This window comes from Lithobates pipiens, unplaced genomic scaffold (genome assembly GCF_037356315.1).
Source record: "Lithobates pipiens isolate NorthernLeopardFrog02 unplaced genomic scaffold, aLitPip1_a1.2 Scaffold_3, whole genome shotgun sequence".
Classification (NCBI taxonomy): domain Eukaryota; kingdom Metazoa; phylum Chordata; class Amphibia; order Anura; family Ranidae; genus Lithobates; species Lithobates pipiens.
In genome coordinates, this window is record NW_027507790.1 from 192,808,252 (window position 1) to 192,833,567 (window position 25,316).

The window sequence follows — 25,316 nt, forward strand, 5'->3', positions numbered from 1 at the left end:
ATTTAGGTACATGGCCTTATAGAATGGAATTGCTGTGAATTGCCTAATCCTTTCTAAATAGTCAACGATGGGGCAGTAAAACCAACTTTTTAAAGAATCAAATTCTGACTTTTTGGGTTAAACTAAAAAAAAATGATTTGGGGTAAATCTTTAAGGTAGAACTCTTGTTAGAGCAATTAGTAGTCAGCCATTGCAAGCAGCACCTTCTAAAAATGCTAGATGCATGGCTATCATGCTTATGCTGTGCCTTCATCACTTTGAGTCACTGATTCAGAACAAAAAGAGAGAAAAAGAAAATCACAGCTCCACACCTGATTTATTGATCGTGACCACCAATAGTAGATTTATGCAGTTGTAGTAAGAAGCCAGTGGAACCTGGCATAAAACACACAACAAAAGCAAAATACACAGAGCACAAAAACTGCATACCAAGGATTAAAGTATAAAACCCATAGAAAGTCACTAGAGGTAATAATCCATTGAATCAAATCGGGAATATCAATCCACTGGCCACAGTGACAGACAGCACTAAACCCAAAGCACACTGGAACCACAATCCAATGCTAGCCAGTGGCAGTAGGCTTTTGGAGCTGACAGAGGACAACAAGGCTCCAATCAATGGATAGAAAAGAAAACTCTTTATTAAAAAAGAATATCCACTTATACATGGTGATGTTAAAGGCAAGATTGTTTATTTTGTATAAAATAACAAACATGTTATACTTACCTGCTCTGTGCAGTGGTTTTGCACAGAGCAGCACGGATCCTCTTCTTCTCGGGTCCCCCACCCTCGCTCCTGGCCTCTCCTCCCTGCCATGGGCCCCCAGAACAAACCGCATGCTATGGGGAACCCAAGCAGGCTCGCTCCAGGGCTGCGACTCTGCATGTCCATTCAGACACAAAGCCGCGACTCAGCCTCACCCCCTCTCTCTTCTCATTGGCACACTGTCAGTGATTGACAGCAGTGGGAGCCAATGGCACCTGCTGCTGTTTCAGCCAATGAGGAGAGTCCCTTAAGAGCCAAGACTCTTGTGCACATCACTGGATTGTGATGGGGCTAAGGTAAGTATTAGGGTGGGCTGCATGAATGCACAGATGGTTGAGCTTTGGCGGTGGCCGCTGAGTCCTTCTCTGACTTTAGCTTACCTTCCTCCCCTCCAATGTGCTGCTTCCTCCTGCCATCTCGAGGCTACATCTGCCCTTTACCTCCCTGGCCAGGAGTGATCAAATTAACTCACCTGGGACCCTCCTCAGGCATATGAGCTTTTTAAATATGTAGATGGATATTTTTTTTAATAAAGTGTTGTCTTTTCTATCCATTGATTAGAACTGTGTTGTCCTCCGTGTCAGCTCCAGAAGCCTACTGCCACTGGCTAGCATTGGATTGCGGATCCTATGCGCTTTAGGTTTAGTGCTGCCTGTCACTGTGACCGGTGGATGGATATTACTAACTCTCATGGACATTTGATGTAATGGATTATTATTACATACATGGATGTTTCTAACAGTGATTTTTAGTTACTGTCTATGGGTATTATACTTTAACTCGTGTTCAGTTTTTACACTGTGTGTATTTTGTTTTGGCTTTGTGATTTAGAACAAGTACAGAGATAAGGAATTACAATTTCTTGAAGTTTAATTGGCTTTATGCTTATTTGTGGCCTGTGACTAGGCCGTAGTGGAGCGTGATAGAGCTAGATGACTATCGTTTTCATAAGCAGGCTAGCAATGGCAGCTCCCATATTTCTTATAATTCAGGACAAAGGTTCTTCTCAAAGCTCTGACACCCTACCCCACTCTACTTCACCACATTCTCCCACTGCCCTGTTCACCTGTTATAACTCTCAGAAATATTCAGTGTTTTGGGGTACTGGGGAGCATGTTACCTCCTTCCTTCCTCATGCTTGAATGATCATTTGCCAGGTGATATCATGAAGGATAGGGGAAAGGTACATTAACTTTATTAAGGCCTGACACTGAGCAACACATAGCCCAGTGTTTCCCAACTCTAGTCCTCAAGGTGCCCCAACAGGTCATGTTTTCAGGATTTCCCTCAGAGGAAACGGCTGTGGTAATTACTAAGTCAGTGAAACTGATCAAATCACCTGTGCAAAATAATGGAAAGCCTGAAAACATGACCTGTTGGGGCGCTTTGAGGGCTAGAGTTGAGAAACACTAACGTAGCCTATACAGGCTAATGATACAGTGGTGGAGCTCCACAAAGATGAATATCTTGTGGGTGGGTGTGGTTGTAGAGCTTGTAAGAGAACCTGTTACATTTCCTTGAATGGGCAAAGTAACATATTTCCTTTAATTGGATAACTATATGGATGAATAAAATATTCTCTTGTATAATCTTATAAAGCATATAACTAAGATAATGGATGCCACTGCAAAAATTATGAAAATTGTGATCTCCAACCAAGAAGTTACACAAGATAATGACACTTTGTACAACTCTGTTCCCACTAATGAAGGTGGAGAACCACATACTGTGTTTTCCTTGTCCATAAACAATTTGCTGTTGCTTTTATACCAGGATAAAAAGTCAATGTTGGAGCATGAACAGTCAATGGGGTTGTGACTTAAATTGATGGTGTTTTGATATGAAATATTTCTTAAGAAATCAATAGGTATGGTTGTGATATAGTTAAAAGCATAATTAAGGGACATAAATGTCAAATTCGCAAATAGGTTTGTATTAAAGACTGTAAGATTATTGTCACTTAGGTCAATGTGTTTCAGTTGCCTCAGATTTTTGAATGCCTGATCCTCGATTTCCCTTAACTTGCATTTAGTTAATATGAGAGTTTCAAGTTTTAAAGTGGTGGCAAACAAGTTATCATTTGTGAGAACACCATTTTGAAACAAACTTTTCTCCATGTTTAAGAAAACAAGGTTCTGAAGACCTTTAAACACTTGTCTGTTGCTAGTATCTATATAACTGTTGGACAGGTTGAGGACTTTTAAATCTGCTAAATTACTAAAAGGACTGAAGGCTTTATCAATATATAAAAAACTATATGAGAAGTCTAGAACCTCTATCCTGTTGGTATCTGGTAAGGCTGGGTTTTGTAATGTACGTTGGTTTCCATGACTCATATTCAGAAATTTAAGGCTGGCTAGTCCCATGAAGTGGCTGCTACAACATATTAGTTGCATAAAAATATTCAGACTCAGGTCCAAATGAACAAGGCCGGTTAAACTTTTTAAGCATCCATCTCCCAAATCTAGTGTCTCCATGTTTCTAGCTATATGAAGGTGGGTGATAAGTGGGTAAGTTTCTGAACTTATATTGCAAAGCGAGGAGAACTTGTTATGGTTTAATAGCAGTTCCTTTAATATGTTGTCTTTGCTAAGCCCTGGAAATCTATGTAAATTTGTAAAGGTGAAATCCAGTTTTTCAATCTTGGCCAAACATGGAAATGTGTTACGATCATCAGAAAAGGTTTGATATTGCAGACTGAGCTCCTTCGTTGATAAATTACAAAGACAATTCATATCCAATGGGGATACATCCTTGTCAACATCCATGTCTTCAAAGGTACCAATTCTTAGATTGTCAGCTATTAAGCCATTTAATCCTTTTAAAACAGATGACAAATCAACGTTCCAGGCTGAGCCAGTCAAATCCAAGCAATGTAAGGTACTTGAGTTGAAAGAGTTTGGTTCAATGTACTCAATATTATTTCCCTTTAAAATGAGGTTCAAATTGTGGGTGTGCTTGAAAATGTTTGAGTCCTCCACCGTTATTCTACTAATATGATTTAACTCAAAGTTCAAAGTCTTCAATTTGGTCACAGGGGTTTCATCAGGAAGTTGTATAGAGGTGATATAATTGCTCCCCAAATGCAAAGTTTCCAGATTAGACAAGCTTTTCATTGGTATAAGCCACAAGTCCGATATAAATGTTTTCTGTAAGTAGAGGTGTTGAAGCGATGTAGCTCCTAAGAATGCTCTTTCAGCAATGTATACTATACTATTTCCAGTGAGTACAACTGTAGTTAGCCTTGTATTGTTACTGAAGGCATCATCATATATCCAAGCAATACCGCTTCTGGGTAAAAAACAAAAAAACAAATGGGAACAAATTGTGTGAGAATTTTTTTTCTGACTTTTGAAGTATGTATGCAAAGTAAGAACAATAATCAATATGTGTAAAATGTTTAAAACTAAACTCCAGTCAGATATCTTAGTGACATTTTAGTTACTATAAGGTCTCTTTCACATGGGTGATCGGAGGGAGCCATCAAAACGGGCAGCCCCTGGCCACCCACCTGAACTATAAAAACAGCCAGACAGGGCTGTTCACATGCCAAGTCCTTGATGCTTTGCCTCATGGCCATGGCATATTATAACAGAAGACTACAGCTCCAGGTCAGTCCTCTCTATCCACACCTCACACACTCGTCGGCAGGGTGATCACCCAGCTTGCATGCTGTGCATAGACACTACAGTAAAGGAAAATCCAGGCTGCTGCACCCCAAAGCAATCCACTTTATTAAAAAATGTTAAAAGCCCAAAAATGGGACAACATACAGTGGGGGAGAGAGCAAGCTTGATGCGTTTTGTGCATTAGCGCTTATTCATAAACTAACAGATCAGATTACCCAGCACATTTACACTACATTGCTAAAAGTATCGGTACACCTGCCTTTACACACACATGAGCTTTAACCACTTCCTTACTGGGCACTTAAACCCCCCTCAGTCCCAGACCAATTTTCAGCTTTCAGCGCTGATGCACTTTGAATGGCAATTGCGCAGGCATACAACACTGTACCCAAATGAAATTTTTATCATTTTTTTCCCACAAATAGAGCTTTCTTTTGGTGGTATTTAGTTACAGCTCGGAGTTTTATTTTTTGCTAAACAAACAAAAAAAGATGCAAAAAAAAAAAAAATCATGTTTAATAGTTTGTTATAAAATTTTGCAAACGGGTCATTTTTCTCCTTCATTGAAGTGCGCTGATTAGGCGGCACTGATAGGCTGCACTGGTGGGCACTGATGGGCTGCATTGGTGGGCACTGATAGGCTGCATTGGTGGGCACTGATAGGCTGCACTGGTGGGCACTGATAGGCATAGTTAAGGTGGCACTAATAGGCACAGATAAGGCGGCACCGATGGGCACAGATAAGGCGGCACTGATGGGAAAAGATGGGCACGGATGAGTGGCACGGATGGGTGGCACGGATGGGCACTGATAGGTACCACTGATAGATGGGACTGATGGGCACTGATAGGTGGCACTGATAGGTGGCTCTGATAGGTGGCACTGCTGGGCACTGATTGGCGGCACTGCTGGGCACTGGTAGATGACACTTATGGGCACGGATAAGTGGCACTGGGGTGCAGCACCTTTGAGGCAGATTGTGGGCACTGCTGGGTGGCACTGTGGGCACTGCTGGGTGGCACTGTGGGCACTGCTGGGTGGCACTGATGGGGGGCACTTTTAAAACATTTGGCACTGCAGGGAGCAGGTGGGCACTGGCAGGGGGCAGGTGGGCACTAGCAGGGCTGGCCGTGATCGGCTTTTTTTTTCTCCTCGCGCTGTCAGTGCGAGGAGGAATAATAGCCGATTACCGGCTCCGTTATATCACATGATCAGCTGTCATTGGCTGACAGCTGATCACGTGATAAGGGGTCCGGATCGACCCCTTGCACGGATCGGTGATCAGGCGAGTCTCATGGACTCGCCGATCACAGAGCGCGCTGCGCGCGCCCCTCAGGGGGCGCGCAGGCCACTCGTGCACGGGACGACGTCAAAGGAGATCCACGCTGTAGCCGTCATTTGGCTATAGCGCGGATCTCAAGTGGTTAATTTGCCTCCCAGTCTTAGGCAGGCCATACATGGGTCGAATTTTGAAAGAATTCTCTTTCGCAGATCCTATCTAAGAATTTAAGTTTGTATTTCGCACCATTAGTGGGCTGCAGCAACAGCTGATATTTGTGCTGCCATCGAATTTGAGTAATCGGACATGTTAGAAATTTTTTCAAAAACTAACGATTTTCTAATCAATGATGGGAGAATCGTGCAAGAAATGTAATTGAAAAACAAATGCGCATGTGCGAGAAAAGAAAATTCCTGGAAAGAAAAGAAGATTCCCAACCACGAAAATTATTTTCTGTAGCAACAAGAGGTGAAATTGAAGGCTTTGTTGGTCGAATTTCGAAATCAATGTTGGCACCATCAGATCACAAAACGCACATTTTCTGATTTTCAAAAGAAAACTCTTTTAAAATTCAACCATGTATGGCCAGCCTTAGTCTGCAGGGTTCAATATTGAGTTGGCCCACCATTTGCAGCTTCAACTCTTCTGGGAAGGCTGTCCACGAGGTTTAGGAGTGTGTATATGGGAATGTTTGACCATTCTTCCAAAAGCACATTTGTGAGTTCAGGAACTGATGTTGGACAAGAAGGCCTGGCTCACAGTCTTCGCTCTAATTCATCCTAAAGGAATGATTATGGTATGGGGTTGTTTTTCTGGGGTTGGGCTTGGCCCCTTAGTTCCAGTGAAGGGATCTCTTAAGGCAGACCAAGACATTTTGGACAATTTAATTCTCCCAATTTTGTGGGAACAGTTTGGAGATGGCCCCTTCCTGTTCCAACATGACTGCACACCAGTGCACAAAGCAAGGTCCATAAAGACATAGATGAGGGAGTTTGGGGTGGAAGAACTTGACTGGCCTGCACAGAGTCCTGACCTCCACCTGATCCAACACCTTTGGGATGAATTAGAGCCGAGACTGTGGGCCAGGCCTTCTGCACATCCGTGCCCATGTTTGCATAGTGGCTGGTTTCAAACATGTTCCCCCTGTAGCTCCCTCTCCTTTTGCTGTGACAAGTGATAATGGTAAGAACAGTATTGTCGCAGTCACATTTGCTATAATGTAGTCAATTTGTGTTTCTTGACCCAGCTGGTTCTTATATATTGCTTTAAGGTTTTATTTAATCTAATGCAGACAACCATCCCCCTGAGCGGCTGGCAGCACCCCCCCCCCTCACCCTGCTGTCAGTGGGTGGTGGGCAGCGTGCAGCAGCTCCGTGTCCTCTCTTCCATAGGCTGTTTCCAGCGTATGGCTCCTCTCCTCCTCCTAGGTGTCCAATATGATTGACAGGTGACGGGTCTCAAAACCCACTTCCTGATTGGCCGGATGGAGGAATATTCATTGTTCATGTTGTAACACACCTGGGTGGGCTCTGTTCACCTTCTCTTGGCTCGAGCCAACCCTATTTTGAAGCCTATTAGAGCCTCTGACTCTAATAAGGTGCTTCAAAAAACACCCCACTGTTGTAATTGATGTATCCGGTGTCCTGCAAGGGGCCAGATGAATGGATAGGGGAGGCGGCGCCCATGCCCCCTTAACAACTTACTGCCCGGGCTACATCCCCCCAGAATCGCTCTTCCACATGCCCCCTGGGGCGCGCACCCAGGAATGTCCATGACCACCAGGTCCCCCAGACCCGGTGTGTCACAGATTGGGGTAAAGGGCCAATGACAGCAGCCCTTTACCACGTGATGATGCCTTCTAATAACAGCATGATCACTTGTAAACAAACTGAAGCATGTCCGGTTCAGCTCCCCCCTCTCCTCACGCTGATCCGTACAGTGTGTGAGGAGAGGGGGGGAGGGGGAGCTGGGTGCAATAGCACTGTGGGCTGATCTGAAGTGCCCACAGCACTGATCTGTGCTCATACATGTCTCATCCATCCATCCGTGCTCCATTCATGGCTCATCCATCCATCCATGCTCTATCCATGGCTTATTTATGCTTCACTCATGCTCCATCCATACTCCACCCATGGCTCATCCATGCTCTATCCATACTCCATCCATGGCTCATATATACTCCATCCATGGCTCATCCATCCCCATCCATGGCTCACTCATGCTCACCCATCCACATCCATGGCTCATCCATGCCACATTAGTGATCCTCCATGCCACATCAGTGATCATCCATGCCACATCTGTGCCACATCAGTGCTCATCTGTGTCACATCAGTTCTCATGCGTGCCACACCCATGCCACATGAGTTCTCATCCATGCCACAATCATGCCACATACATACCATATCAGTTCTCATCAATGCCACATCTGTTCTCATCTGTGCCACATCCATGCCACATCATTCCTCATCTGTGCCACATCCATACCACATCAGTGCTAATCCATGCCACATTAGTGCTCATCCATGCCACATCCATACCACATCAGTTCTCATCCGTGCCACATCAGTACTCATCCATGACACATCAGTTCTCAACCCTGCCACATCCATGCCACATCAGTTCTCATCCATGCCACCACCATACCACATCAGTGTTAATCCATGCCTCTACAGCGCCCATCAGTGCCTCACAAAAGTGTAATATGTAGTCAAATTAGATTTGAAATTTATGTCCGTAGAACACTGGATGGTGCTAACTGCATGCTGGGCCTCTGTGGCCAGGCTGTAGAAAAGCCTTCTACATGTGGTATCGCCATACTTGGGACGAGTAGCAGAATGTATTTTGGGGTGTAATTTTTGCTATGTATGTGCTAGGTGTTAGGAATATATTATAAATGTACAACTTTGTGTAAAAAAAATGCATTTTTATTTTCTTTCCAGATTTTCCAAAAACTTGTGGAAAAAAATGAAATGTTCAAAAGACTCATTATGCCTCATAGAATATATGTTGGAGTATTCACTTTCCAAAATGGAGTCAATTTTGGGGCGTTTCTATTGTCGAGGTGCTCCGGGACCTTCAAAAGTGTAAGAGGTAGTCAAGAAATGATATGTGTAATTTCGGTCCCTAGAACACATGACGGTGTTCCCTGCATGTTGAGCCTCTGTATGTGGCTAGGCTCACACATGTGGTATCGACATACTCGGGAGGAGTAGGATATGTTTTGGGGTGTAATTTGTGGTATGCATGTGGCGTGTGAGAGAAATATCCTGTTAATATGACATTTTTGTGAAAAGAAAAAAAAATCTTCATTTTGCAAAGAATTGTGGGGAAACAGGTCATTTGGGGGGTATTTGTACTATCCTTGTTAGGGTCTCAAGAAATGAGCTAGGCCTTTAGTACATCAGGTGTGATACATTTTCAATGATTGGCACCATATCTTGTAGACTCTAAAGCCCCATACATACTATCAGATTTTCTGCTGATTTTTATCTTCAGATTTACCAAAACCATGTAGTGCAAGGACTCGACAGCTTGCATACAAATTGAAACTCCTAAGGTTTGACCTCATATTATATGGTTTTGGTAAATCTGAAGGAAAAAATCTGCAGAAAATCTGATAGTGTGTATGGGGCTTTAGAGTCTACTCGGTATGGTGCCAATCATTGAAAATGTATCACACCTGATGTACTAAAGGCCTATCTAATTTCTTGAGACCCTAACAAGCCAGAAAATCTGATAGTGTGTATGGAGCTTAACTTTCACAAAGACCAAATAATTTACACTGATTTGGGTTATTTTTACCAAAGATATGTAGCAGTATAAATTTTGGCCAAAATGTGTAACGACAAATTACTAATTTGCAAAAATAACAAACGAAAAAAAAAGATTTTCTTTTACAAAATTCGTTTTTTTTTTTCATTTATAGCGCAAAAAATTAAAAACTCCGAGGTGATCAAATACCACCAAAAGAAAGCTCTATTTGTGTGAAAAAAGGACAAAAATGTCATATGGGTACAGTGTTGCATGACTGAGTAATTGTCATTCAAAATGTGAGAGCACTGAAAGCTGAAAATTGGTCTGGTTAGGAAGAAGCGGTTTAAGTGCTCAGTGGGCAAGTGGTAAATGGATGGGCCGCCCCTGTTTGTTCGGCTGTAAAGCAGAACTCCAGGCATTTTTAACCACTTGCCACCCACCACATAGCAAAATGATGCGGCAAAGTGGTTTTAATATCTTGACCGGACGTCCTATGACGGCCAGGATATTAAGCCGTTGCGCACCCCCGGGGGCACACATTGCGGCGATCGTTGTTGCGGTGTGTCAGTCTGACACACTGCAACTCCAATCTAGGTAAAGAGTCTCTGATGGAGACTCTTTACCATGTGATCAGCCGTGTCCAATCACAGCTGATTACGAAGTAAACAGGAAGAGCCGGTGATCGGCTTTTCCTCATTCTCGTCTGTTAGACATGAGTAGAGGATAACCGATCAACTGCTCCTCTGACAGGGAGGGGGTCTGTGCTGATCGATTATCAGCGCAGCCCCCCGAAGATGCCCACACCGGACCACCATGGATGCCACTAGGACCACCAGGGATGTTAGCACCAGGTATGCCACCCTATACCACCATTGATGCCAATCAGTGCCCAAAATGGGCATCACTGATTGGCAGGCATTATTGTTTGGCACTGATTGGTATCCATCAGTACCATACATTAGAGTACATCAGTGGCACCTATCAGTGCCCATTTGTGCTGCCTATCAGTGCCCATCTGTGCCGCCTATCGGTGCCCATCAGGGCCACCTGTGTGTACCCATCAGTGCTGCATATCAGTGCCCATCAGTGCCACATATTAGTACCCATAATCAGTGCCCATCAATGCTACCTCATTGGTGCCCATCAGTACAGCCCCATCAGTGAAGGAGAAAACTTTACTTATTTACAAAGTTTTGTAACCAAAACAAAAAAATATATTTATTTTTCTAAATCTTCAGTCTTGGTGATCAAATATCACCAAAAGAAAGCTCTATTTGTGGGAACAAAAGTTTGGGTACAGTGTAGCATGACCGTGCAATTGTCATTCAAAGTGTGACAGCGCTGAAAATGTATCTGGGTAGGAAGGTGTATAAGTGCCCTGTATTGAAGTGGTCAATGTTGTGTTTGTAAACGTTAGTTAATCTCCTGAGTTGTATCCCATAGCCAGACCACCACTTTGTCTTTTTGATATTACTTTTTTATATACACTGACTAGTACAACCCTCGCTATATTTTTGGTCACTGCTGCAGCTCTCATACGTGGACAGGATACCATCATTCGACCAATAATACTGTAATTTCCAATTACAATCATGTGAATGCTGTGATTGACTGTCACAAAATCAGAAGCTCCCAGTCACAAGTATGCATCAGGAGCTTCCTGTGACAATTTAGTTACTATGTGGGGAGTGTGCTCTCAGCATAGTAAACAGTTCCCCATGGCCACATATATGCATAGACTCGTTGGGAACAGGTAAAAATGCCTGGAGCTCTGCCTTAAGTAATAGAAGGAGCAGCTCTGGATGACAAGTAAAAAATCATCTGGAAATGCTAATGTGTTGTTTAGGAAGTGCTGTAGCTTGGCTGAAGTCAGATGTGTGAGGCTTTTCGCAATACTTCTGTGCATGACCTTGCAGCCTTTTGTAACAGCATTGTGCAACCTCCCACTAACACTCTAGTGTGTGTAAATAAGCACTGTTCTCTCTTTTTCCTAGTCAGAGCTGTCTAGATGCAACCCACCAGCTTCTTTGAATTTTACAACCCAGCTTTGAATCCAGTTTATTTGTAGAAAGATCTAAAGACTGTGCCCAGGTATGTGTGCAGTTGTGTTTATTTATTTATTACAGGCACAACAGGTACAACAATTTACATGTATATTGTACATTAACATCAGTGCCTGCCCTCAAGGAGCTTACAATCTAAGGCCTCTACTTACATTCATACATACACACAGGGCCGGGACATGGGGTGGGCAGATGCCCTGGGCACAGGGTGGGAGGGGGGCGCCAGGTTGTGAGCATGCAGATAAATCAGTCCACAAAATAATCTAGCCATCACGCCATTGTATGCCCCGTGTTGCCTGCCCAAAAACAGAGCAGATGCACCCTTTCTCTTAGCCTGCCTTCTATCTGTAGCAGCAGCTACGCCCCTTTCCAGAAGGAAAAAGCTCTCTCCTGGGCTCTCTCCTTAAAGCTAAACTCCATCTTTGGTTAGCCTGTGTCATTTGTGCAGGAAAAAAAGTCTTTTAAAATCACTTGCGGCTAAATTGTCGGCTCCCCGTAATACAGAGAACACTCAATGAGTGTTCTCTGTATTAGCCGACAATTCATTCATTCATTGATAAAAAAAAAAGCGTGGGGGTTCCCCTAAATTCAATTACCAGGTCCTTCAGGTCTGACATGGATATTAAGGGGAACCCCGTGTCAAATTTAAAAAAAAATTGACGTGGGGGTCCCCCTAAAAATCCATACCAGACCCTTTATCCGAGCACGCAACCTGGCAGGCCGCAGAAAAGAGAGAGCGGCCCCCCCTCCCTCCTGAACCGTACCAGGCCACATACCCTCAACATTGGGAGGATGCTTTGGGGGTCTGTGACCCCTCAAAGCACCTTGTCCCCATGTTGATGAGGACAAGGGCCTCATCCTCACAACCCTGGCCGGTGGTTTGAGGGTCTGCGGGCGGGGGGCTTATCAGAATCTGGAAGCCCCCTTTAACAAGGGGACCCCCAAATACCGCCCCCCCTGTTTGAAATGGTAAGGGGGTACAAAAGTACCCCTACCATTTCACAAAGAAAGTGTCAAAATGGTTAAATAAGACAAACACACTTTTGAAAAATTCCTTTATTAAAAATAAAAAAAAGATTCCAGCGGTGCTAATCCACTCTTGCTATCCAGCGACGGATCTCCGGGGTCCAGCGATGGATGATCATATCCAGCGACGGGGGATCTCTCAGTCCAGCGCTGTCCATACATCCTTCTTCTGTCTCCATTGCGGAGACACTGCAGAGATCCCAGCGCTGACGTTTCTTATATTAGGAGGGCGGGGCCACTCGTCACCTGACCCCGCCCCCTCTGACGCTGGTGAAGGGAGCCAGGGGTTCCCCAGTGACGTATGGGTGACCCCGCCCCCTCTGATGTAACGGAAACCTGCGTTACATCAGAGGGGGTGGGGTCACCCATACATCACTGGGGAACCCCTGGCTTCGCTCTCCAGCGTCAGAGGGGCGGGGTCAGGTGACGGGTGGCTAATATAAGAAACATCAGAAACGTCAGCACTGGGATCTCCGCAGTCTCCGCAGTGGAGACAGAAGAAGGATGTATGGACAGCGCTGGACTGAGAGATCCCCTGTCGCTGGATATGATCATCCATCGCTGGACCCCGGAGATCCGTCGCTGGATAGCAAGAGTGGATTAGCACCGCTGGAATCTTTTTTTTATTTTTTTTATTTTTAATAAAGGAATTTTTCAAAAGTGTGTTTGTCTTATTCAACCATTTTGACACTTTCTTTGTGAAATGGTAGGGGTACTTTTGTACCCCCTTACCATTTCAAACAGGGGGGGCGGGATCTGTGGGTCCCCTTGTTAAAGGGGGCTTCCAGATTCTAATAAGCCCCCCGCCCGCAGACCCTCACAACCACCGGCCAGGGTTGTGAGGATGAGGCCCTTGTCCTCATCAACATGGGGACAAGGTGCTTTGAGGGGTCACAGACCCCCAAAGCACCCTCCCAATGTTGAGGGTATGTGGCCTGGTACGGTTCAGGAGGGAGGGGGGCCGCTCTCTCGTCCCCCCCTCTTTTTCTGCGGCCTGCCAGGTTGCGTGCTCGGATAAAGGGTCTGGTATGGATTTTTAGGGGGACCTTCACGTCAATTTTTTTTTTTATTTGATGCGGGATTCCCCTTAATATCCATATCAGACCTGAAAGGTCTGGTATGGATATTTAGGGGGACCCCCACGTCAATTTTTTTTTAATTTGACACGGGGTTCCCCTTAATATCCATGTCAGACCTGAAGGGCCTGGTAATTGAATTTAGGGGAACCCCCACGCTTTTTTTTTTTTTTTTTATCAATGAATGAATGAATTGTCGGCTGATACAGAGAACACTCATTGAGTGTTCTCTGTATTACAGGGGCCGACAATTTAGCCGCAAGTGATTTTAAAATACTTTTTTTCCTGCACAAATGACACTTTGTGCAGGGACAGTTCTAAGCACCAGAAACATGCACCCCTTCACAGGCATACTATAGATACCCCCCAGCTACGAAATTTAAAGGAATATTACACTTTTATTGTTTCACTTTAATCATTATTAAAATCACTGCTCCTGAAAAACGGCAGTTTTTGAAACTTTTTTTTTTGCATTGATCCATGTCCCCTGGGGCAGGACCCGGGTCCCCAAACACTTTTTAGGACAGTAACCTGCATATTACCCTTTAAAATGAGCACTTTAGATTTCTCCCATAGATTTGTATAGGGTGTTCCGGCTTTTCGAATTTGCTGCGAACAGCCCAAATTGTTTACTGTTCGCTGAACATGCGAACAGGCAATGTTTGAGTAGAACATGGGTTCGACTCGAACTCGAAGCTCATCCCTAATATACATACACACATACAGTACAGACCAAAAGTTTGGACACACCTTCTCATTCAAAGAGTTTTCTTTATTTTCATGACTATGAAAATTGTAGATTCACACTGAAGGCATCAAAACTATGAATTAACACATGTCCAATTATATAGTGAACAAAAAGTGTGAAACAACTGAAAATATGTCTTATATTTTAGGTTCTTCAAAGTAGTCACCTTTTGCTTTGATTACTGCTCCGCACACTCTTGGCATTCTGTTGATGAGCTTCAAGAGGTAGTCACCTGAAATGGCTTTCCAACAGTCTTGAAGGAGTTTCCAGAGATGCTTAGCACTTGTTGGCCCTTTTGCCTTCACTCTGCTGTCCAGCACACCCCAAACCATCTTGATTGGGTTCAGGTCCGGTGACTGTGGAGGCCAAGTCCTCTGGCGCAGCACCCCATCACTCTCCTTCTTGGTCAAATATCCCTTACACAGCCTGGAGGTGTGTTTGGGCTCATTGTCCTGTTAAAAAATAAATGATGGTCCAAATAAACGCAAACCGGATGGAATAGCATGCCGCTGCAAGATGCTGTGGTAGCCATGCTGGTTCAGTATGCCTTCAATTTTGAATAAATCCCCAACAGTGTCACCAGCAAAGCACCCTAACACCATCACACCCCCTCCATGCTTCACGGTGGGAACCAGGCATGTAGAGTCCATCCGTTCACCTCTTCTGCGTCGCACAAAGACACGGTGGTTGGAACCAAAGATCTCAAACTTGTACTCATCAGACCAAAGCACAGATTTCCACTGGTCTAATGTCCATTCCTTGTGTTCTTTAGCCCAAACAAGTCTCTTCTGCTTGTTGCCTGTCCTCAGCAGTGGTTTCCTAGCAGTTATTTTACTATGAAGGCCTGATTCACACAGTCTCCTCTTAACAGTTGTTCTAGAGATGTGTCTGCTGCTAGAACTCTGTGTGGCATTGACCTGTTCTCTAATCTGAGCTGTGGTTAACCTGCGATTTCTGAGGCTGGTGACTCGGATGAACTTATCGTCCGCAGCAGAGGTGACTCTTGGTCTTCCTTTCCTGGGGCGGTCCTCATGTGAGCCAGTTTCTTTGTAGGGCTTGATGGTTTTTGCCACTGCACTTGGGGACACTTTCAAAGTTTTCCCAATTGTTCAGACTGACTGACCTTCATTTCTTAAAGTAATGATGGCCACTCGTTTTTCTTTACTTAGCTGCTTTTTTCTTGCCATAATACAAATTCTAACAGTCTATTCAGTAGGACTATCAGCTGTGTACTGTATCCACCTCCTGCACAACACAACTGATGGTCCCAACCCCATTTATAAGGCTTGAAATCCCACTTATTAAACCTGACAGGGCACACCTGTGAAGTGAAAACCATTTCGGGTGACTACCTCTTGAAGCTCATCAACAGAATGCCAAGAGTGTGCGGAGCAGTAATCAAAGCAAAGGGTGGCTACTTTGAAGAACTTAGAATATAAGACATATTTTCAGTTGTTTCACACTTTTTTGTTCAGTATATAATTGGACATGTGTTAATTCATAGTTTTGTTGCCTTCAGTGTGAATCTACAATTTTCATAGTCATAAAAATAAAGAAAACTCTTTGAATGAGAAGGTGTGTCCAAACTTTTGGTCTGTACTGTACATACAAACACTCACATATATACTTAAAACCACCCATTTATGTACCTTACAAGTGGTGTATTCTATTAATGAATACACAACTTCCTCTGATTGGCTGAGTCAGAGGTTATGACATCATCAGCCCACCTCTCTAATGCTGTGATAGGCCTTTTTTATTTTTTTGAAAGGTGTTTATTTAGTTTTAAGCAAAACAAAAAGAATAAATATAACATCCTACATGGAAAATATAAAAGTGTACCATATAAAAATATATACATTTCCTGTCATGTAGGCCGAAAGGGCTCAGGATTAGAGGTCGACCGATATATATCGGCCGATATTTGGCATTTTTTAATTAATCGGCATCGGCCGATTGTGCTGATAAAAAAGCCGATTACATGTTCAGCGTGACTTGCAGAAGACTTCTGTAATAGAAGTCAATGTAAGTTGCCTGAAGACATCAGTGAAGAACTTTCCTCCTCTCTGGGCAGGCTGCCAAGAAAAGATCAAAGTGATACAATGTTTCTTCTTCAATGGGCTGAACTCCCTGTGTAGAAGTTCTCAGTTTAACCATTTAAAGACTAAATCTTTTCTGACACTTGTTGCTTACAAGTAAAAATCCTGTATTTTCTGCTAGAAAATCACTCAGAAGCCCCAAAAATTATATATATTTTTTTAGCAGAGACCCTAGGGAATAAAATAGCGGTTGTTGCAATATTTTATGTGACGCGGTATTTGCGCAGAGGTCTTTGAAACGCAAGTTAGCCCTTTTTTTTTTTCGTCCAAAAGTTTTGAGTACCTGTTTTTGTGTATTTAATAAATAGGTTTTTTTTTTTAAATCTAAATTATACATACAAGTGAACTGATTGGAGGTTTGTTTTGTTTAATAAATGTGTAAGAACTTTTCTGCATCACTTATTAAGGCTGCTTTCACACTGGATCGGGCAGGCATTGACGGTAAAACGCTGCAAGTTTTAGCAGCGATTTACCGTCATTTTAGCCCCGCTATTCGGCTGCTAGCGGGGCAGTGAAGCACTGCTGCAAAATCGCATTGCATGTGCTTCAGCAGTGGTGACCATTCATTTCAATGGGCAGGAGTGGTGGAGGAGCGGTTTACACCGCTCCAAAGATGCTGCTTGCAGGATATTTTTTATTTTTTTTTAACGTCCTGCCAGCGCATCTCCTCATTGTGAAAGCACTCGGGCTTTCCACACAGACTGCAGGGGAGCCGTTTTGAAGGCAATTTACAGGCGCCATTTTTAGCCCAAAATGGCCTGAAAAATGCCCCAGTGTGAAAGGTGTCCAACTTAGATTTTATGAGATGAAGGGGGAAAAAAAAAAGAGGAAAAAATAAATAAAAAATCGGCATCATATATCGGCCATCGGCTGCCACAATTTCTAAATATCGGCATCGGCCAGAGAAAAACCCATATCGGTCGACCTCTACTCAGGATAAGCAATAACAAATACTGTAGGTACATTTCCAGTGGACTAACTAAAACCACAACAACAACAAACATACAAAGCAAACACTCACCAGTCATACACACCTATGTCCCATCAGTATCTCAAGGTGCCTGGAACTCCGTCTCCACCAGAGATATATAATGTACCTCATAGCATATGAAACATTCTCTTTTCCAAATTGTTATATATCCTTCTCCGGGTCATTCTATCCCAAGCCGATCAGATTCGATTAGAATCGATCCCGATCAGCTCAGCTGAGAGGATAAAACTGTACCCCAAAAGGAGCTGGAAACGTCTAACCATGGTTGCCATACGTTAACAAAATTTTTTTTTTTGTGATAAGACTGTTTATACTGCACATCCTGCGACCTCACTTGTTATTGAGGGACAGAGTTTGTTTGGGCCAAGCTGGCCCAAATGAACTGTGTAAATTCTAACAAAAGATAGAATTCAGCTTTAATCTCCTGCCAGTCCAGCCAGCTGGATTGGGGCTGTCACAGTCCCAGAGGCAGTACAGGTGGGTGGAACAAGAAGAGAATTGCAGCCCTGATCATTGCTTCCCAGGTAGAAGACACCAGAGCTGTCCCTGGGGAAGAGGGAAGATGTCAGAACATGGATGGAAGACTATCTTCTCCCTCTGTGAGTCCCGACCTATAAACCTTTATTATGAAATAGAAAGAGACTTGGGTCAGGCAGGTACATAAATGGGTTGCTTTAAAACGGTTGTAAGCCCTGCTTTGTTATTTTTACCTACAGGTAAGCCTATAATACCACTTACCTGTAGGTAAAATGAATGTCTCCTAAACGAGCATCATTTAGGAAATATTCATCCTGCATGCAGCCACTGCTGTCAGCAGCGCATGCGCTCTGAAGGTCCGGCATACTGTGCCCGACCTTCAGCGCTTTTTGCCAGAACCGAGCGCTCCTGCGTCGGAGTGACACCAAAGCAGCTCTGGCCACACACAGCGCCCTGGAAGAAAGGACAGGAGAAGATGTCAGCCCTCTCAGCGGTGAGCGGGTGCTGCTGGAAGGGCTTTGTTCTAAGGAGAGCATTTCATAATGTGCTGCCATGCGATGCATACTAGCACATTATGCCATTGTCTTGCAGGTTAATTTTTTTTTCAGCAGTTTACAACCGCTTTAAGAATATATGTGAGTGTTTTTATGTATGTGTGTATACATGGGGGTGCTGTTGTGCACTGGACGGTATATACTCCTGGTCTCTGCACTCTGTATTTTACCCACTCCTAACTCCTGAACATTGTATAATACAAACACCTTACTGCTGCACGTTGTACATTATCTGCTCCTGATTAAGGATGAGCAGAACACTCCCCTGTTCGGTTCGCACCAGAACCTGCGAACAGACCTAAACTTCGTGTGAACTTTAGGGGGATATTTAGGGGGACCCCCACATCAATTTTTTTTATTTGACACGGGGTTCCCCTTAATATCCATACCAGACCTGAAGGGCCTAGTAATTGAATTTAGGGGAACCCCCACGCTTTTTTTATTAATTTTTTTATCAATGAATGAATTGTCGGCTAATACAGAGAACACTCATTGTGTGTTCTCTGTATTACGGGAGCCGACAATGGAAAGTGATTTTAAAAGACTTTTTTTCCTTGCAAAATGACACTTTGTGCAGGGACAGTTCTAAGCACGGGAAACATGCGCCCCTTCACAGGCATCCTATAGACACCCCCCATATATGAAATTTAAAGGAATATTACACTTTTATTGTTTCACTTTAATCATTATTAAAATCACTGCTCCTGAAAAAACTGCAGTTTTTAAAACTTTTTTTTGCATTGATCCATGTCCCCTGGGGCAGGACCCAGGTCCCCAAACACTTTTTAGGACAGTAACTTGCATATTAGCCTTTAAAATGAGCACTTTAGATTTCTCCCATAGACTTGTACAGGGTGTTCCGGCTTTTTGAATTTGTTGCGAACAGCCCAAATTGTTCACTGTTCGCTGAACAGGCGAACAGGCGATGTTCGAGTCGAACATGAGTTCGACTCGAACTCGAAGCTCATCCCTACTCCTGATTCATGCACCACATTGGTTCTTGGCTCTTACAGTTTGTAATTTATCCAATCCTGATCACTGCACTCTATATGTAGGTTTAATGATCAAGTGATGATTGGTCATGTGCAATACGGGGGGTGGGGGGAAGCTTGGCATGTTTGCCCTGGGAGCTGGATGACCTTGTCCTGGCACTGCATACACTATGGCCAATTTAGATAGGAGCCAATTAACCAACAGCATGTCTTTGGAGTGTGGGAGGAAACCGGAGTATTCAGAGCTAATAGCACAGGGAGAACATGCAAAATTCCGGGCAGTTGTTTTCTTTTTTAATGGCAAATAGCCAAATTGAGAAAAAATTAGGAAGGAGCCAACCCCATGTACAGTGGGACCCCAAATTGGCCCTCAAAATACATGTGGTTTGCGTATTCTATATTTCCTGCTGCATACAGTTTATCCACATGTAATAATAATAAACATAACAAAAATGACATCTTGTTTTCTGGTTGCTATAACCAATGATACAATTTAAAGTGTTACTAAGCCCACAATAGTAAAATCAGTCTGTATATGCAGTAAAGCACGCTTGTTAAACTCACAGTGGAACCCAAGGGGTTAATCCTCTGCATTCTTCAAAAGGGCTGTTTGATCCTGTCTTCTCTGATCCTCCCCTTCGTCCACAGTCCCTAATCCATCTCCTGACAGAACAGAGCCTAGGGGGCACTCTGCACGTGCTCAGTTTGATGTGTATTACTAGAGAGTTGTTTTTTTTTCTTTTTGTTCTGGAGGTTGCATGTGATCAACACAGGGCCAATTAGCACTGTCCAGACATAGGGCCAGGGGTCATGCAGCCTCTTAGGACAGTCAGAGGAGAATGAAAATTCCTCCTACAAGCTATAACCAGTGCTTTTTTCTGGGCACTGATAGAAGTCACAAGAATGCTATATACTGCTGATGAGAAAAGGTATTTATCAGTTTATATTTACTAAAATAATTGCATTCCCATGTTCTTTGTACTGTGGGAGACCAGATATAGTGAATGCAGGGTCCTGGGTTTAGTAACACTTTAGATTAAAGGAGAAGTCCAGCCTGAGCTCGTTTGGCTGGTCTTCTCCTAAGGGTCACAGGAATGCAATGCTGTGCAATGAATGCACCATTTTACACACATTACAAAAATCAGTCCAAGTACCATGCCATCCCGACAATGAAAGTCTGGATCCACCAGGTGACTGTATTGGTGGCTGTCTCAACCTCCTAGCGAGTCGCTGAGAGCCTGAGAAGGCCGCTCTCCACCCCGCCACAGCTCAGCAAGTGGAGGAGCAGAGCAGGGAGCTGCTGATTGACAGTTATACACATATAATATCTTACCTTGCTAAATCCAAATACTCCAGTTTATCCAGTCTGCTAAAGGTGAAATGGTAGATGGCAAACAGAGAGTTAAAGCTGAAATCCAGAATCTCTGTAGAGTCGGGGATGCTGTCAGGAAGTTTTTGTAGTCCCAAGCCTTCACAATCGTAGTTCTTACCCGCAGTCACCTAAAAAATCAACACACGCCACCTCGGCTGTTTATTGGTGTCATCTTTTGGAATCATTCTCCCTTTCCTTTGGAAATACTTCAACAAAGGCGTCTGTTTATAAAGATTAGCTAATATTTGCATTTGGCTTCATTATACCACACTCTTTTTGTTGCTAACATTTTCTGTAGTCTAAATGAAAAACCAGTAATGTTGAGTTGAAGCTAAAAATAATATAAAAAACAATAAAATATGGGATTGGTCAAACAAAAATACACCACCTTGACAACATATCTTCCATTTTCTCTCCACTAAAAATGATGGATCCCATCTACTTAATGGTACCATAAAAGTACAATGTTCAACACAATGGGCAGCACAGTGGTGTAGTGGTTAGCACTCTCACCTAGCAGTAAGAAGGGTCACAGGTTCAAATCCCAACCACGACACTACCTGCCTGGAGTTTGCATGTTCTCCCTGTGCCTGCGTGGGTTTCCTCTGGGTACTCCGGTTTCCTCCCACACTCCAAAGACATGCAGGTAGGTTAATTGGCTTCTGTCCAAAATTGGCCCTAGTATATGAATGGGGACCTTGGATTGTGGGCTCCTTGAGGGTAGGGACCAATGTGAGTGTGCAATGTACAGGGATAGGGACAATTGTAGACACTCACTCAGGTTGAACTGGATGGACTGGTGTCTTTATTCAACCTTACTAACTATGAAACTATGAAACTAACTATGAAACAATATTTTAATTTGATTTTAATATTTTATTGAAACTTGGCAAAATGAATGGAGAAAGCTGCCCAGGGTTAGTCTATGGAGAGGGAAAACTGGAGGATGTGATAGAAGCCATAAAAATGTTCAAATAAACATTTTGACCTTTATAAATAGACCCACACACTGAAATGTTATTTATACAGAGGAATGTGCTTCATATTCATAAAAAGAAGATATATTAAATAACACATGGGCACAGCCAGAGGCGTACTTACCACAAGGCAAACAAGGCGTTCTGTACCGGGATGATTTATAGCTGCAGGCATCACCCCAGTATCGTTTTTTTTAAAGCCGGTGGTCAGCTCCCTTGTAATATCAATGTGAACGGCTTACCAGTCAATCGATTGATATTACAAGCAGCCAAAAAGCCCCTTCTGGGTCTCTCCCGTCCCACCGGGAGACCCAAGCGGCCAGTCGGCACATCTGCCACCTGTCGGGACATCTGCCACCTGGCCAGACAGCCAAGCAATGCCAGGATAGGATTTGCTCGGCTGTTCATAACGGTAAACTGGAAGCGATGACATGACATCACTTCCGGTTTATTTGGGAACCATCAGTGCGAGTTTTGAAAAATCTAAAGCATTCAGAAACACTGATCTTGGTGTTTTTAATGCTTTTAAGTGCAGAGGAGGGATCTGGGGTCTTCTAGACTCCAGATCTCTCCATGAAGGGTACCTGTCACTGCATATTGCAGTCACAAGGATGTTTACATTCCTTGTGACAGCAATAAAAGGGATTAAAAAAAAAAAATTAAAGCAACCGTGTAAAAATAAAAAAATAATAATATGTAACCATGCAAATCTCTGTTGGATATTTCTGTATATTTTTCTGACCATTTCAATAAAATGTCAATAAAATGTTTTGACAAAAAAATAATAATAAAAAATAAATAAAGTGCCCCTGTCCTCCTATGAATGAATGAATGAGTGACTTGTATAGCACTACCTATGCGAACTGAATCGCCTCAGGACGCTTTCTTGCCTCCATCTGCGGCTTTGCATGGTCCTTTACCCCGTAAGGTCCTGATACGCTTACAAACACATACAACATTGACATACACATACACACATATTAAGGCCAATTTTTTTAGACAAGGTCTAATTAACCTACCAGCATGTCTTTGGAATGTGGGAGGAAACCGGAGTACCCAGAGGAAACCCACGCAGGCACAGGGAGAACATGCAAACTCCAGGCAGATGGTGTCGTGGTCGGGATTCGAGCCAGCGACCCTATTGCTGCTAAGTAAAAAGTGCTAACCACCACACCACTGTGCTGTCCCTCTGATCACATGCAAAGGCGAATGAGGGTATTGGTCCCACGAGCATACAAACAGCGATCGTCAGAATGTCAGATCATAGACAGTAATTCCAGCACCAGTCGCCCTCTGTAAATCTAAGTGGTAATCTGTAAAGGCTTTTAAATCATTGTCTATGGATAGTAAAATGTAAATTGTTTGCCGCCGTTGCACGGGTGAGTGTAATTTTTAAAGCGGCTGGGGTGGGACAAATTTACATGGGGGGGGGGGCTGGGCATTTTTAGTCTTGCCTAGGGCAGCACAAAACCAAATACACCACTGGGCACAGAAACTACTATCTATATTTGTGCCAGATTAATTAAATGTTATATCTGATTGGTTTCTCCAGTTTACTGCACTTTACATTGTTCCAACTATTAAACTCTTTTATTACGTGTTGATCCTGCCAATAGATCCTTTTTTTACGGTTCCCTTAATGGTGTGACAACTGTGTTGGTTCTGCAGGAAATTGTGCAGTAACATTGTTACCCCATGGACAGCATAGTCTTCAATAGCCATGTCATTTTTAAGTAGAAGACAACAAAAAATATTTAGCAATTTCGTATTTCAACTAAAGTTTAAATATGAATAAAAGCTGAATGCTATAAACACCACCAGCAGTGTTTTATGGATTTCCCCAACTGTCACTTTTGCTGGACAGCTTGCTCTGCATGTAAATTTGGACAAACATCGAAATAAAGTCCAGTGAAATAGAAAACGTAATATAATAAATACTATCAACACAGATATTAACCACAGATAGTGATCAGAATAAAATATTTTTCGCTATAATGACCACATTAGGTAACTGTTAACAAAAGGTTCAGTGCGGGTTACCAATTTAATTCAGCATCCAGAGAGCAGGGATTTGTGGTACGTTAGTTCACTTTCTAAATTCTCAGAAATGACTATACATATGCTGTACTATTTTTCCCACAAACTGCATGAATTTCAGAAATTTGTAAAGCCTATGCAGGTAAGTTATACTGTATCATATCTCAGGAAGAAAAATTTGGTTACCTCCGTGCACAAAGGTTCCTCTCGAATTTCAGCTTTGGAGAAAACATGATATAACATGAGCAGTAGAGCAATATTTGAAGTGCAGGCCATTGCTGATACACAGGCTGCTGTCCTGGTGAAAGCAGTATTAATAGTCGCCTCAAAAAAGGGAAGCATTAGTAGATAAGACGGAAGGAATTGGTACAGAGAAAGCCTGCAAGTGAAATGCTGAGACGTCATATATCGGCCTCTCTGATGGTAATTTATGAAAATGGTGTCAGAAAATCTCTGTTCCCCTTTCTACAAAACACACAGCATGTTCCCTATTCATCAAGCTGCCATTGTATGTAAAATAAAAAAAATAAAAATAAAATTAATTTATTTATAAATTTTGGGTTAAGTAAGGAAGGGTTGGATTGTGTCGCCTTTTTTTATTGCAGTTGCAGTGTCCCTGTTAAGGAGATTCACATTTTTATTTTACAGGTTACAATTGTATCATAGTCACAGAGGCAGAAAGTGATGGATAATCACAAATTTGTGCTTTGTCATATGAACTGTCAGGATTGCTTAAGTGCGCCTGCTCCTCATTCCAGCATCCGAGTTTTGGCTATTGTATTCTTCCTGTCTGTGTCCACCTGCAAGGTGGTTGCTATGGTCAGTCACCTGTTATAAGTAAGCTAAATGCTCTGCCCCTTGCTTGTGATAGAGTGAGGCCGCGTACACACGCGCGGACTGTTCGCCCAACTTTGTCCGTCCAACAGTTTCGGCAAACAGTCCGCTCAAACTTAGCATGGACGGACATGGCCACACACGACGGACGAACAGTTTGCTGAAACCGTGCGCGATGACGTTTCGGCACGCACGACGGATCGAAAATTTCGACGTCCAATACACTGCAATGCAACCTTCCGACGTGGAAATCCTTTCTGAGCATGCGCGAGACTTAGTTGGCCGAACAAGCCTACACACGAGCGAACAGTCCGCTGAAACCTTGTTTCAGCGGACAGTTTTTCGGAATTTCCGTAAGACCTTGTTCGGCCAACTGTCCGCTGAAACTGTCCGCTGAAGCCCCACACACGAGCGGACTGTCCCCCCAAACACTGTTCAGCGGACAAGGTTGGGCGAACAGTCCGCCCGTGTGTACGCGGCCTTAGTGATACCTGTGTTGTTGCTGATCGAGCTCCCTATCTGTCTGCCTTGATTTACTACTTTGGATTTCCCCGTGTATGAATTCAAACCAGATTATTGGACTATTGAAAGGGAACTCAGCCTGCCTTTTACCTGGACTGTCATAGAACCACGCTATCTG

At 43.3% G+C, this 25,316-nt stretch overlaps 1 protein-coding gene across 1 annotated transcript; it reads right to left on the minus strand.

Annotated features, from left to right (window-relative positions):
* Positions 1-297: 297 nt before the first annotated feature.
* CD180 (CD180 molecule) lies at positions 298-24,180 on the minus strand. The gene is made up of 3 exons (XM_077462660.1): positions 24,029-24,180; positions 20,790-20,956; positions 298-4,057 (listed from the first exon to the last, which is right to left on the minus strand). Exons 1-3 carry the CDS (start codon positions 24,116-24,118, stop codon positions 2,323-2,325), a joined length of 1,992 nt encoding a protein of 663 aa, XP_077318786.1. The 5' UTR covers positions 24,119-24,180; the 3' UTR covers positions 298-2,322.
* Between the last annotated feature and the right edge of the window lie 1,136 nt (positions 24,181-25,316).